The 15,888-nt window shown below is 42.7% G+C and overlaps 1 protein-coding gene and 1 non-coding gene across 2 annotated transcripts; one reads left to right on the top strand and one right to left on the bottom strand.

Annotated features, from left to right (window-relative positions):
* Nucleotides 1–1,042: 1,042 nt before the first annotated feature.
* On the bottom strand, nucleotides 1,043–1,115 carry TRNAV-AAC (transfer RNA valine (anticodon AAC)). The gene has a single exon. It is a non-coding gene; the product is annotated as a tRNA-Val (tRNA).
* A 1,614-nt stretch (nucleotides 1,116–2,729) lies between these two features.
* On the top strand, nucleotides 2,730–4,858 carry ACTRT3 (actin related protein T3). The gene is made up of 2 exons (XM_026500568.3): nucleotides 2,730–3,032; nucleotides 3,642–4,858. The coding sequence occupies exons 1-2, from the start codon at nucleotides 2,833–2,835 to the stop codon at nucleotides 4,558–4,560; spliced, it is 1,119 nt and encodes a 372-aa protein (XP_026356353.1). The 5' UTR covers nucleotides 2,730–2,832; the 3' UTR covers nucleotides 4,561–4,858.
* Nucleotides 4,859–15,888: the final 11,030 nt, after the last annotated feature.

Raw genomic sequence — 15,888 nt, 5'->3', positions numbered from 1 at the left:
CCCTGGGTTTTGTTTGCATCAGCCGACTGTAGCTTAGTTTCCAGGATATCCTTACCTGGTGTTACAAGTCTGAGATGCAGCAAAGCGGAGCAAAGCAGTAGGGTACACTGGGCACGCGCAACATTGCAGGAAGGTGGGCTTTATACCGGAAAAGGTTCTGTGTCTAGACCAGAAAAATTTAAATATAATGATTTACATCGAATTCAGATTTTTGTACAGTGACGGAAAAGGATGCCAGTCATCTGCGTAATATACAAAAGGCGCAGAAACAGTAAGATAAGTCCTGTTAATATGTTAGGGTGAATTTTTCCCTAGTACTTGCAGACATCATGAATCTCAGAAAACCAAAACTTCATTTTTTCTTGTTAAAAGTTGTATCAGGACTTTAGGATATTTACTCATGACTTTATTTTAAAGGACAGTCACCTGGAATTTACTCGTTTCTTCTGAGATTTTTCCAAAGACATTCTGCTTGCTCTTTAACTTCTTTTCTCTGGTCCGTAAAAACATTTGTGAATAAAGCCACTACCATTATGTTTATAAGGGAAAAAGCTGAGTCGGGTTCTTGATTTTATCTTTCTGATTTCACTTTTATATTTCGTCGGAACCTTTTTCGGTAGTTTATTCAGAAATATTTATGAGTCTCTACCAGGTGTTAAGCATGACACCAAGTATGGATAAAATAAGAGTAAAACATGGTCTGGCGTTTAGGGGAATTTGCAATCTGAAGGGGAAGACTAATGAAAAACTAAAGGACTTGTAATACAAAGAGTGGTCGGTAGGCAACAGGGCTAACAGTTTCTAACACCGTGTTTGAGCTCCTCTTCTAGGTTGTACATTACATTATTTTTCAGTAGTAGTTTGGGAGTTGAATTTTTTTTTTTTGAAACATTTCCGCGTGGCAAGCTGTCAATAAAAACATTTGGTGAACAAAATAATCAAGGTAAAAGTTCAAATTCCCACTGTTCCACAAGTTCATATTTAGACTGTCTTAAAAAATGACATATCTCTGTTTGAGGGAATCTATAGGAAAAGCAATAATTGTTTCCGCCCGGTTTCGAACCGGGGACCTTTCGCGTGTTAGGCGAACGTGATAACCACTACACTACGGAAACCTAACTGGTTTCTGTGCTTCAAAATGGCCTTGATATAGAAGTAGTACCACGAAATTCTGGGCACTTACAGCAACATTAAGGTAGTTTTAACAGGAAAAACGAACAAACAAAAAAGGAAAAATGACTATACTTCTAATTGTGTAGTGCTAAAACTATTTCGAAAGTTGGAATTTGCGTGCGCTTTTTTTCCAGAGTCTCCTGCGGACTGCTGTAGAAACCAGGCGCTGGCTCCTTCCACTTCCTTTGCTTACACTTGCTTCTGTGGGAGGAAATGTTTTGTTTGGCAGTCTCCGCCCCCCCCCCCCCCCCCAACGCAGTGCTGAGAAGCCCGGGGCAAGTGCGGGGCTTGGTTGGCGTCCCCCTTCTTGCATCAGTTTGCAGCACCAAATGCCATCACTGTTGTTTAGTAGGGTGACCGTTTCAGCCTCTGGTGGAGAGACAGGTAAATAGCTTTTGAATTTCCTCCCCTGCTTGTATAGACCAACCAGAGGTTCGAACTTGCCTGCTTGTTTTAAAATCCTCTACACAGTGTGTAGAATTAAGGGGGTAAAAAAATCAGACACGAAAGACGCACCTTTTGGCACGCAATGTACTTAAATTGTTCTAAACCTGAACTTCGTATGACCTAAGGAATATCGTTTTTCTTGAAAAGAGGCAGACACATCCTTATGCCTAAATATCAAATATTTTAAGGAAATCAGAATGGCCTTCCATATCACATGGGGGATACCGGGTGAGATTGTTAAAAATCAATCAATCAAAAAAAGCAAGATTCTACCATTTTGGTTTTGAGTACATTTTTCTTAGAAACTGCGGGAAAGAAACACAACAAAGTATTTGCCCAGTATATAGAAACAATAATAAAAGTATATAAATCCCACTTTTTTCTCTTTCAAGATTTTATTCAAATTCAAGTTAGTTCCCATACTGTGTAGTACTAGTTTCAGGGGTAGAATTTAGTGATTCGTCTGTTGCATATAATACCCAGTGCTCATGACATCGAGTGCCCTCCTTAATGCCCAGCACCCAATAACCCCATCCCCCAACCCCTCTCCCCTCTGACACCCCTCAGTTTGTTTCCTATATTTAAGATTGTCTTAGGGTTTGCCTCCCTCTCTGTCTTTATTTTTCCTTCCCTCCGCCTATGTTCATCTGTATAAAACCCACATTAAATCCTAGCATTCTTTCACTTTTTCTATCCAGAAGTTGAGGAGGGTTTCAGAACCAAGCTTCTTCTGCGACAGCTTTCCCCTGTCAAATCTCTCCACCTTTTCCTAGCTTCAAGGGCACATTCCAGAGCTTTCCTCAGGCCCCTGGACAGGTACCTACTAAGCAGAATTTAAAGGCTTTGGAAAAGAAAATTGTTTTTATGGCTCTTCGAGGTATTAGAGAAAGGCACTTTGAAGGGTTAAATTTGCATCTTTAAGGAAGAAAGTTGGGTTTTCCCCGATATTGGCATAGTGACCCAGCCCCTGTGAGATGCAATCAGCAAGCAGCACCTCCGAGAGTCAATAAGCCAGGCCTCTCCCGGACCCCCGCCCGCCCTTGCCAGGCGCAGGTCTCGTGGGGCCGGGCCAGGGCCTCTGTGACGCGGCGTTCCAGGCCGTGGGCCTGTTAACGCTGCCCAGGGTCTGCGGCCCGCACTTTCCGCCCTCCTGGCGCAGCCCGCAGGCAGGGCGGCCGGTGTGGCCAGGCGACCGGAGGCGGCGGCGGCGGCATGAGCTACTACCAGCTTCCAGTGGTGATCGACAACGGCTCGGGAATGATCAAGGCGGGCCTGGCTGGCTCGCGGGAACCCCAGTTTGTCTACCCGAACATTATCGGCCGAGCCAAAGGCCAGAACTGGGTGGCCAAGGGCGCGCTGGAACTGTGTGTGGGCGACGAGGCGCAGGAAAAGAGAAACTCACTGTCCATCAGGTATGGCCTTCTCCCAGCAGGCAGGACCCACGTCGGATTACGGGGAGTCCAGATGAGGGGCGCAAGGGTGAGAGGATAAGGAAGCGGGGAACAGGAAAGTCTCAGCCTGCTGGTGCCGGCCGCAAATCTCCAAGGGTGCGAAACATCTAAGAGTGAACATTACTTGCTCTCTGTATAAATAGATGTATTCAAATGTACAAATAAAGTTATCATTCATAAAATACAAGTTCATTAAGAATATCACTTAATTCATAGTACCCTTATCATGTGGGTTTCTTCAATTAATTGCTATTAAAACTGTACTATTATGTAAAGATTTCCCAATTTTTTTAAAAAAAGATTCTTTGTCTTCTAAAGGGAGGACGAATAGAAAGCAACAAACACTGCAGAGGAAGGTAGTAGCTCTGCTAACTTTTGCTGGCAGTCACCTTTTTCTGACTGGCAGTCACTGTCCACAGAGGGATACTGGTGATAAAAATGGGGATTAATCCAAGTTTGAAGAGAATAGATGCTGGAGAAATTAAAAGCTGCCATTGTTAAACAAACAAACAAACAAACAAACAAACAAACAAACAAACGCTGCCATTTATCTTACTGCTTTTCCTACAGCTACCCAGTGGAGCGTGGTCTGGTTACTTCCTGGGGAGACATGGAGACCATGTGGAAGCATATCTATGATCATAACCTGAAGCTAAAGGCCTGTGATGGCCCAGTTTTGATTACCGAGCCGGCACTGAACCCACTGGTGAACCGGCAACAGATGACTGAGGTGTTTTTTGAGCACCTGCAGGTTCCTGCCTTCTATATGTGCATCCAAGGGGTACTGGCTCTCTTTGCTGCTGGCTTCACAACTGGCTTCGTGCTCAATTCCGGTGCTGGCGTCACCCAGTGCGTGCCCATCTTCGAGGGTTACTGTCTGCCTCATGGTGTCCAGCAGCTAGATCTGGCAGGCCTTGACCTCACCAACTACCTCATGATGCTGTTGAAGGATCATGGCATCGTGCTGCTTAGTGCTGCGGACAGAAAGATTGTCGCAGACATTAAGGAAACCACTTGTTATGTGGTAATGAACTATGAAGAGGAAATGGCCAAGAATCCCGAGTCTATAGAGAAAGTTTACCATCTGCCTGATGGGAAGATGATCAAGCTCCATGACCAGCTCTTTCATTGTCCAGAGGCCCTCTTCTCTCCACATCTTATGAACCTCGATACCCCTGGCATCGATAAGTTGTGTTTCAGCAGCATAATGAAATGCGATACAGATCTGAGGAATTCGTTTTTCTCCAATATTATCCTTGCTGGGGGATCAACCTCTTTCCCTGGTTTAGACAAGCGGCTAGTTAAAGATATAGCAAATATGGTACCTGCCAATACGCCTGTGCAGGTTACAGCTCCCCCAGAAAGGAAACTCTCAGTGTGGATGGGAGGCTCCATTCTTGCATCCCTGTCTGCCTTCCAGGACATGTGGATCACCGAGGCAGAATTTAAGGAAGTTGGACCCAACATAGTACACCAAAGATGCTTCTGAATACAGATAAAATGGTTAGAAAAAAATGTTTTGAGTGTTCGTGACAGAAAACTGGATATTATATGTATCTGGGGGAACAGGAAGTATTTCATTATTGGATTGTCCACATCTCTTGCATTTCTATGATGGGGGAAGATAATGGTGAAGTAAACCATTGAGTAGAGCCAAATTAAATGCTAGAGGAAACTATTCTTGACCTTGGAGATCTTATATTTCCTTTGGAAAAAGAGCAATTTGTAGTACAACATGTGTGCCAAATGAGTGATATAGATTTACGTTTGCTGAGGTTTAGGGAAAGAAGGTTGCTGTGAGGAAAGATTTCATAGCAAATGTTTGCCATCATGGATGTGGTGGCATTAGGATGGGTGTGTGGTGGAGGAGGAGGAAGAGGGCAGATATCCAGAGAAGCATAATGGAAATGAGAAAGGGCCTAGGGACAAGAGAGAATGAACAAAGCCTATTCAAAGCACGTTTAATAAACTGGTTTTATTGAAATGAAGATCTCATAGGGAGCAGACAAAGAGCAATGACTAGGAAGGCAAATGAAGGCCAGGGACTAGACTGGAAAGCTGTGTGTTAAATGTCCTATAGGCAAAGGGGAACGATTAAAGAATGAAAAGCAGGAGACACAGGAAATTAAGATGAATGTGGCTGTAGTCTGGAAGATAAATTGGATTGGGAAGGCCTTGGAGATTTGGTGATCAGTTAATAAGTTACTACTCTAGATACAAAGTAGTCAAGTTTTATACTCAAGATTATAGGCAATAGGAATTAAAAAGAAGAAGTTACAAAAAACCGACAAGTCTTGGTGTCTAATTAGATATGAAGGGGGGAAGAAGGATGTAAAATGACCTGGGTTCCTGATAATGATGGCAGTATTAACGTAACTCAAAGTATTTCGTATCTGCTTTATGCAAAGCACTGTGCTAAGTGCAATGAATGCTAAATCAGGAGTCAGATCATTTCCTTCAGAAGCCAGCAGTCTAGTATAAGAGGTGAAATTTTTACCTCAATTATAATAATCCTAGATAGAAAGTGATTTAATGTTCTAAGAGAAATATGAAATGCTCTGGGGGCTCAAAGGAGGGAAAATACCTTGAGGGCTCATAGAAGACTTTCTAGTAGATTTGGCTTTGGGGCTGGGCTTATAAGACAGCTGGAACTGAAACCTAAAGCAATGCGTTTTCCTCAGAATTTAGGGGCAGCATATGTGGATTTAGGTCCAGGCCCTACCACCTACCAGCTGCATGAACATTTTGAAGATCAATTTCCTCATCCATAAGCGGGGCTCCTAATCCCGATCTGTCTCACAGGGTCATTGTGAGGTTCAAATGGGATAATGTCCCTAAAGATACTTTACAATAAAACAACAGTTATTTTTTGTTATAGAATTAGATAATTTAGAGGTCCAGCTCAGATGCTACTTCCTCCATACAGCCAAAATTCATTTTGTACTCCAGCACATAATATTACTTGTACTTCTATTCACTACTTAATTATGCAAATTTACCTTTTGGTTTGCTTGTCTTTCTCCTGCTCTAAGTGTGTTCTTAGAAAATAGGGATTGTGGGATTTCCCTTTTCATCTCTGTCCCCTTCCCTGAGGCTCTCTGTGGTGCACTCCCAGTAGGTATGGAGATATGGAGAATTGACCAGAAGCACATTCTGGGCAGAGAGCACGTTAGGGCAAAGGCTCCTAGATGTAAAAATGATGGGCACATTGTACAAGTAGCAGTAAGTAGAGCTGAGTCAAGCATTTGTGAAGAGGTGCATTTCATTTCTTGGTATTTCTCTCCCATTTTAGTGATTGTAAGCAAAACTAGATTAGATAAGGTGTAGAAAATTATTATCTGAGGGCAGTTTGAACAGTTGATGCTGCACTCACTAGATTCACAAGCTGTGTAGAGAGCATGAATTCACTCTTCACTTTAGAATTCTTAAAGTGCTTTTTTTTTTTCCTAAAAGAAAACAGGGCTCTCCATACATTTATCTAAACTTCAATCTCCCAGAGAGATGGGCGCAAGACGAGTATCATTCCCATTTTACAAATTAAGATATTGGGATTTAAACAGCTTAAGAGATTTAAGTTTAAAGAGATCTAAGTTCAAAGTAGCTTGCCAGGTAAACGATTCTTAACCGTGGTCTCAGTTAGCCCAACAACCAACCTGGAATATTCTGTACTGACTCCAGCCTCTAACAGGTCCATAGATGATCCTTTCCAGGTAATCTAGGGATAGGGAATAAAATTCGAAAATCACTTTTATATTCCCCCCTCTTACAATCGTCGGAAACCAACGCCCCTAACATTTTGCTTTTTTCTCAAACTGAGCTGTCAATAGCCACAACTCCACAGAATTCGCCCAGTGGAACATGAATTCAACAATTAGATTCTGCCAGTTGTATGTAAAACAATATTATACCTGCCATTATAGAACCCACTACAACTTACGGTGGATTGTTCTTTTTTAACCTAATCACAATATTAAACCAAAGTCAACGACTGAAAAGCTTTTATTCCTAATAAAAGGTAGATTCAATCCTGAATGTTAAACTTAAGAATGAAGTAGTTACACTTAATAAAAGTCATCCTTTGTTCAAGGAGAAGTTGAAGAGAGGCATTCTAATGAGAAGGGAACAGGGTAGGAAGTCCAAGGCAGTCCAACGAACCGAGCCAGTATTCTAGTTTAGTCAAAGCTGTTCGGGAATCTATTTTCTTAAAGATCTCTAACAAATGTGATTAAAGAATCACTGCTCTGTTTACCCGGCCCTAAAATGTTTCTGTGAACTCCACTTTTTTAAGGTGGTCGAGCGCACCGTGCGCAGTCTGTAGGGGATGGAAAACCGAGACAGGCAGTACTGCAAGTTAGTTTTCACTTTCAAAGTACGGACAGGGAAAAAAAAGACCTAACACTTTCCCTAAGGAATGTGGAGGAGGGGCGCGATTGTCCTCATGGCCCGAAATAGAACTTCCGGGGCGGGGGGAAATGGCTAGGCCAGCTCTCGCGAGAGCCGAGACGAGTGGGTTCCGACCAATCGGCTCGGGCGGCGGCCGCTGCATTTATAGGGAGCCGCGGCGCGTTGTAGCTCGGATTGAGGAGGGTGGGCCTTGGAGGGGTGGCGGTCAGGTTTTGTCTAACCCTAACTGAGAAGGGCGTAGGCGCTGCGCTTTTGTTCCCCGCACGCTGTTTTTCTCGCTGACTTTCAGCGGGCGGAAAAGCCTCGGCCTACCGCCGTCCACCATCCAGTTTGGAGCAAACAAAAAATGTCAGCCGCTGGCTTGCTCGCCCCTCCCGGGAGCCTGCGGTGGCTCGCCCGCTTAGCCCCCGCGTCCCGCCTTGAGGCCGCGGTCGGCCCGGGGCTTCTCCGGAGGCACCCATTGCCGTCGCGAAGAGTTGGGCTCTGTCAGCCGCGGGTCCCTTGGGGGCCAAGGGCGAGGCTCTGGCCGCAGGGAGAGAAACGGAGCGGGTCCCCGCGTGCGGTGCGCTTCCCTGAGCTGTGGGACTTGCACCCGGGACTGGGCTCACACACATGCTGCCGACTGAGGGGCTGCTGGAGGCCCGCAGTCGGCTTTCCCACGGGAAGAGGTTGTGGGCACTCCTTTAGTGCGCATCGGTCTCCCTCTCCCATCAGTTGTGGGCCTGTGGATCCCCAAACCTGCGGATTGGACCTGGGTGCGTGCAAATTGGTAGAAAGATAGGTGGAGGGCATTTATGCAGTTGGCCCGAGTGAATGGGCCGTGAGCCATACAGCCAGCTAGCCATTCTTTTGTAGGGTTTTTGTCCTAATCCCCTTCTGGTGTTGTTGCCCCTTTGTATCTCACGTATTTTCTACTCTGCGGGTTTTGTTGAAGTTCTTGCTTTTTCCAAGGTAGATTTTTCAGCCAGTCTCCTCAATTGGGTGCGAGACTGTTAAAACATTTCATAAGTATTTGTTAACTAGAGCTAGCATGTTCTCAAAACAGTGAAAATTGCGTTCCTTAATGGTGATAGCGTTTTAATTTTCTTTGCTTCTGCTTTTGGATGCGAAGTGTTAAGTGGTGACAAACTGAAAGGAAGTTTACAAACAAATATATTCCCCTCACTGGATCTGGTTTTCTTCCAGAAAAGAAAATGAGCTGATGGCCCACTAGGTTAAAGGAAGCAACCTACAGGCACTTCTGCCCACTCATCCCCAAAACTAATTCCTAATTCCAGGCTTATGAATTGGATTCATCCCAAATTTGTGCCTTCACCTCCTTAAGACAGCTATTCTGGGGGCATTTGCCTGGGGGAGAGAGTAGCCAGCAGCCTGCGTTACAAAGGCAAATTATCAGACTGATACCCAACTCAGATCTGACCTGACAATGGGAAGGGTCAGTCAGGAGGACTATGTCAGCAAATTTGGTAAATGTGTATGTCTGCAGCATCTCAGCCTACTACCTAAAATAGGTCTCTCAATGTTGTCCAGTACAGTTCTTAGCCCTATTATGGGAACAATGGGAAATGGAATATGGGAAAAAACGAATTCACTGTCGCTGGTAATGTTCTCTAAGTAAAAAGGAAAACATTTTACTCAGCATGGTTTTGTGGAAAGGACACAGGGTGAGTAACCAATTGAAGTTCTAATTCTGATTTTCTAGACTTTTGAAGTAACTCAGCTTCACAAAGCTTCCATTTACTCAGAAGTTGATCTTTGAAGATCTGTTGAAGATTGGCTGGGTTCCTTGAACTAAAAATAAAAGTCTTTTGTTCCTGCTCCATCTAGTGGTACTTTTGCTTCTTCACATTCATAAAATTGGTGGTGGTATGGGGCCTGGGGCAAGGATGGCCATCTATTGGGAATGTTTTTGTCTCATTTTTAAAAAGAAAATGTAATTGAATAAATACAGTTTAAAAATAAGCCCACAGCTGTTTTTTTTTGTTCTCATATTTGAAGTCCTCCCTCTGGCTAATTTCTTGTAAACATTCCAAAGGGAAGTTCTTCTTAGTATTAACAAACACTTGACATATTTATTCTATTTTGGCAAAATGATTCTCTTCCTTAAGTTATATAGTTTTGGGGTAAGAAGGGGCCATCAAGTTCATCCAATAAGAGAATTTACATGGAAACCTTTTGTAGATAAGAATTATGGCAAAAGTGACTTACTGCTACAAGATTTAAATCCCTCTAGCAGATAAGGATACTGATGCGTAAATGGGTTTAGATGACTTGCCTGAGTTAATTATTTGCAGAGTTGGGACCAGCAACAAGGCTTCCCAACTTTAAGTTAGGTCTCTGTTTACTAGGTGGCATCTTACTGTTGCGTTGTTTGGGAGGGATGACTAGCATTAACTCCACCATCATTTTCTGTTAAAATAAAATAGCATCCTTAATGGTTACTTGCCTGTGAGTTTAGTTTCCATCCCCACCCCCACTCCCTCCACAGTGTCTTTGATATGATTCTGTGATGGAAAGTCCCATGTGTGCTTCACTATGTTACCAGTACAGTTTATCCTTGTCATTTATGGTAGTTATGCTCTATAAAGTCATCATAAACACTGAATTAGTGAATACTGAACCATTTCTCTCAGGGGAAATACAGAATTCGGGTTCTGTGACCTCTGGTCACAACATCTTCATCAACTGATTAATGCATAATCTTGTTTTATGTGTGTTTCTTTTTAAAGAAGTATGTCAATATATTCAATATATTGTTGACTTGCTATCTTTAATATTATTTAATATCTATTGTTGATTCATTAACACTCAACTCATGTTCAACAACACTGTAACTCATGCCTGTACAAAGCTTATCTAGCACATGTATTTTCTCTATAGGTCCTATCACAGCCTTCTTGCACTTCGGAACACTGGATAGCACTTCAACACTATGCTTGGGGTTGTTTTAAATGGCAAGATCCTTAAGAAAAAGCACAAACGTGCAAAAATAGTGCCACAAATAGAACACAAGTTAGTTATAGAACACAAGGGCAGTTATTTACAGTGTTCTTTTGGAACAAGAATGTGAAGTGTCACCTTGTTTGGCCTCAGCAGGAACCTTCATAATCAGGTGACTCAAATTTTTCACTGCTCTGCACGTGTTTGTGATGACCCTGAAAACATTACAAGAACTGATTTTGGGGTTACAAATTTTAGTGAGTAGATGAATTCCAAAGGGGAAATCCACAAATATTGAGGATCAACTCAAGGGCTACGTGACACCCATACCTGAGAGAGACCACAGGTGTCCCCATGGCCACTGAAGTAGATGGGGCTTGTTTCATGCCTTATACTCTTTAAACAAGTGATTTACAAAGGGGCTTACAAAGGGAGAAGGAGCATATAAAGTTTGAAAATAACAGTATTTGTCCCACTTATTTCCAGTGAATGATGTTGAATTTCAAAGAATAAAGGAGGATGTGAGAATTTCATGCTCATGAAGGAAGCTATAGCTTTGAAAATATTGAGAAACCTAGGTTTTGCTCTGTCTTTAGATAAGAGGCTTCTTTTCTAAGGTCCTGGGTTGGGTATAGTTGTTGATTCTGAAAACAACACAACTTTTATTTCAGCTTGTCCTTGTTCTGCAGTCAAAAATGTCATGTTAGCCTGGCTCAAGACTTAGACGCATACATGGTACAGGCATGCGTATATGTGCACATGCGCCCAGCCCCATAGAAAGCGTAGAGGAAGAGTAGTTTGCAACGGAGAACGAAATGAGGTAATTGTCATTCCTTCTGCATTTATTCCTTGAAGTTAATAATGTATCATGCAGTAAAAACAGCCAAGATACCCAAGGCTTAGGCCAGAGTTTGCAAATTTAAATGTTTGCATGAAGGATACAAAGGAGCAAATCGCACCAAGAATAAGTAAACAGAGAGGAGGGAGATGGCAGGAGCATGAGTGTCCCTTTTAACGGGGGCAGCAGCTTTATGGGAATGGAGGCCTAAAGTTGCCAATATGTTAGGGGAAGACAAAACATTTAGATTTTTATGTGAACATAGATTTTTATTTTTATTTATGTATTTTTTAAAGGTTTTATTTACTTATTTGAAAGAGTGAGAGAGAGCACCTGTGGGGTAAGGGGCAGAGAGAGGAGCAGACTCCCCATTCAGCAGGGAGCCGGATTATGTAGGACTCAATCCCAGGACCTTGGGATTACGACCTGAGCCGAAGGCAGACGCCTAACCGACTGAGCCACCCAGGCGCCCCATGAACACAGATTTTTAAATGTTGGTAGCTCACGTGAAATAAAATTTAAATATAGCATGGATTTCTAAATAATTTGGCTGGTCTTTGTTTCTGAGTTGTGCGAATAGTTTCTATACCCTTGGAATTCCCCCTGAGCGACAGAAGTGCCTTTCCTGTTCATGGTGGGCCCCTCACACTATGTGAGGTGGCGGATACTAGGAGATGACTCAGTTTGGGGCTGGTCCTGCCGAGAAGAGCAAACATGGGATTATCAGCCCAGCCTCCTGGGAAGGGCAGGGGTGGGGGGTTGGCAGAGACTGATACAAATTTAGCCAATCATTTATAATGAAGTGCCAGTAGAAACTCTGGACATACTGATGCTTGAATGAACTTTCCTGGTTGGTAATAGTCTGTCTTGTCGCATAGCACTGTGTTGGGAGAATAAGTCCCTGAGGACCCAGGAACGAGCAATGGAAGCTTCACATCTGGGACCGTCCCAGACCTCACTCTATGCATCTCTCCTTCTTGCTGGTCCTGATTTGAATCCTTTTGCTCTAATAAAACTGTAATTATGAGTATTAGGTTTTCCTGAGTTCTGTGAGTCATCCTGGCAAATTATCAGACTTGAGGAGGTAGCAGGAACCCCTAAATTTGTGGCTAGCAGTTTAGAAGGGAGGGTGGTCTGGGACCCTCAAACTTGTGGCTGGTATCTGATAAAGATACTTTAACCTGTGAAGTCTGGCCTAAGTCAGACTTGTTGGTGTCAGAAGTCATTGCAATGGACCAATTGAAAGCCTTTTGAGGTAAAATCTGGCCCATTAAAGGCTACTAATTTATGACCTTTGGCCTAGGCAAATTCAGCAATACCAGACATCAGTTATGCCTTCCCTAGAAGTGTGGGGGTTTGGGCAATCCCACCAGTTCAAGGCCTACCCAGGATAATTGTATTTGAGAAGGAGTTATGCTGTTGGCGTCTTTTATAGGCTCCCGAGTATATCACTGGAGACAGAAATCTCAAAATTCAACTGTAATATATTCTGAAATAGTAGTGCTACTCCTTCCCCATATATAGGGCTTAGGGTATTTTCCCCAGGGTTCTGCCTGAGGGATGCCTGAGGCCTATTGTGCCTCAGTGTCCGTTCTGTCAGATCCTGGTGGGGCTGTGAGCAGGCTTCTACCACCACTTGGTGGAACTGAGGCCATTTTCTCCCTACCACTCTTCTCTCCTGGTTTAGATCTCCCCTCCTAGAAAGTTATCAGAGTGTACAGTGTCTTCATTTGTGTTGCCTCAAATTCTAATTTCTTCCTCGAGAGAAGAAGGAAACAGGAAGAAATGGGAATAAGGGTATCCTTGTGGTCAGGCATTTTTACTTAGCCTGGTGTTCTGACCTAGCTGGGAGATCTAGTGTACGTCATCCAGTTTCAGATTCCACATGTGTCGAGTGGATATATTAAGACTTACCTGGAACAGTATTATTTAAGAGAAGAGAGGTAGGCCTTATTCTCTTACTTTGCGAGGAATGATTTTCTAGCACTTGACTGGGAGCGTTTGGCTACTCCAGCAGGGAGAGGTTTGATTTGTGTTAGGTATATAGGTAAGAGGTGTGTGGATAAGGATAGGAGTGCTAATGGTTTGTGAGTTTTTAAATATAATACTAATTATGAACTTGATGCACATCGTAATAAGAACTGTTGTTCTAGGTGATGTTTACTGTCCTGGATTTTATCTTGAGGCCTGTAGGTTTTTACTTTGATGATTTTTATGTGTGTACCCTGGCTGTCTGTGCAGGTCTTCCTTGACTCATGACGGGGTTATGTCCTGATAAATCCATTGTAAATTGAAGATATCGTAAGTTAAAAATGCATTTCATACACGTAACCCACCGAACATCATAGCTTTGCCTAGCCTGCTTTACATGTGCGCAGAGCACTCACATTACCTTACATTTGGGCAAAGTCTCTAACATAGAGCCTCTGTTACAATGAAGCGTTGAATATATTCCTCATGTGATTGACTGACTACTGTACGGAAAGTGAAAAAACAGAATGTCTCTAGGTATGGGGACAAAATAGTTGTTAGGTGTTTTGGTCGTTTACCGTTGTGATTGTGTGGCTGACTGTGACCTGCGGCTTGCTGTCGCTGCCCAGCATGTCGAGAGAGCATCGCACCATATATTGCCAGCCCAGCAAAAGATCAAAATTCAAAATTTCAAGTATGGTTTCTACAGAAAATATCCATATCGCTTTTGCACTTTCCTAAAGTAAAAAAGTTGTAGTCGAATCATTGTATGTTGGGGACCGTCTGTATTCGAAATGTTAAAATGCATAATTATAGCTATTAAAAGCAATTTTAGGAAAACCTGTCAGAAAAAAATGCAGCAATGAAGAAATAAAAATACTGAATTTTTCATAGCAATTTTTGAATGAGGATATTGTAGTTAAAATGAAAAACGTTATTTATACATATAATTTGCATAAAATAGTTAGATTCACCTCACAATCACTTTTAGAGTGCAAGTAGCTTACTAAAGTGAACCAAAGGACTTATTTTCAACCTTGGAAGAAAAACTCAATTAAGGCTGCAATTGAACTATAATGGCACCAAGGAGTTCAACTTGACCTCACATGCCAGATGATAATCATCGTTCAAGTGTACAAACAAGGAAGCATAGTTACCAAAGAATGAGAAATACATTTGTTCAAAGACCATTTACCGCTTTAACAAGAGGTGAAACCTTGCCAGAAATGTATAAACACCCAACACGGTGCTATTCATAGGCTTAACGTGTTCAAAGACTTGGGGGGCAATTGAAAACTATCTTTGAAGCTGTGAGCATTCATCATCATATCTAATAATGCTTACTTTCTAGAGCCCCTTTCCAAGGAGGGCAAAGCAATTTATCTGACTATTTTCATGACATCCTTGTGAGATAAGGCAACTACCATTATCTCCCTTTTGCAAATGGAGAAACTGAAACACTGGGAGGTAAAATCACTTGAAGTAGGTCAGTAGCCGCCCAAGAATTTAAGCACACACATTAAAGCTTTTAATTCCTATTTTAGTTTAACTACAGAAAACTAAACAAACAACGAATTAAAAAATAAGAATCTCATGCTTTTCTTTCTCTTTTCAAGTTAAGGGATAATTAATGGTCAATCAATTTTTCCTTGTCAGCCTTGGTAAGGAAAATGGTCTAAGATCACACTTTTCACAATAACTGGAATCTTATTACGTTGGAACAAGTGAAATATTTGCAAAGCTGTGATGTTCGCTTAACACATACTTAAGGGTACTCTGTAACATGTTGCATTGTTCAGGGTGTTAGGATTTCAAAGGTGAAAAACCTATTCCCCGTTTTTAAAGGTCTTCCTGAAGAGAAAGATTATAAAAGCAGATTATATATGGCAGTTCAGTATTATTTAAATTTAACTAAATTCTTCATTTTATCCCTCCAATCTACTTCTTCCTCTATTTTCCCATCTCTGTAAGTGCCACTGCCATACACCCAATTGCTCAAACCATTAATCTGGCCACCACACTCTACTTGCTCTCCCCGCACCCCACCATATCCCCTGGCGTATCTTGAAAACATACCCTGAAGCCTTTTAGTCTAATTCACCCCTTTGCAGGTGGCTGCAAACAACCCTGACTAGCCTCTCCACTTATCTTGTCCCCTACTCATCACCAAATCATTTTCTAGAATGCAAGGGATGATTTTTTTAAAAAGATTTTATTTATCTGACAGAGAGAGAGAGAGAGTGCGCACGAGCACAAGCAGGGGGGGTGTCAGGCAGAGGGAGGAACAGGCTCCCGCTGAGCAGGGAGCCCCATTCGGGAGATTGCATGCCGGACTCCATCCCAGGATGCTGGGATCATGACCTGAGCCAAAGGCAGATGCTTAACCCACTGAGCCACCCAGCAACCCCCCACAAGGGGTGAGCTTATTAAAGTGCAAACTGAACCAAGTTTCTTCTCTATACAACCCATCAATGGTTTCACGTTGCATTCAGAATAAAATCCAGAATTCTTATCAAGGTCTTGCAGGAATGGTCCCTGCTTACCTCCCAACCTCATTTTAACCCTCTTCTCCTCTTGCGCTGTGCTCTAGCCGCGTGGGCCTTCTGCTTTCAGTTCCCAGGACTTGTCAAACTCTTTCTCACCTTAGGTCCCCTGCTGAAATTA

The sequence above is a fragment of the Ursus arctos genome, unplaced genomic scaffold (assembly GCF_023065955.2).
Source record: "Ursus arctos isolate Adak ecotype North America unplaced genomic scaffold, UrsArc2.0 scaffold_4, whole genome shotgun sequence".
Lineage (NCBI taxonomy): Eukaryota > Metazoa > Chordata > Mammalia > Carnivora > Ursidae > Ursus > Ursus arctos.
This window is presented reverse-complemented; position numbering and strand designations above follow the sequence as displayed.

Coding starts and splice junctions, on each gene's coding strand:
- ACTRT3 (XM_026500568.3), top strand. CDS start 2,833: ATGAGCTACTACCAGCTTCCAGTGGTGATCGACAACGGCTCGGGAATG. Junction 3,033..3,641: donor AGAAACTCACTGTCCATCAG/GTATGGCCTTCT, acceptor CTTTTCCTACAG/CTACCCAGTGGAGCGTGGTC.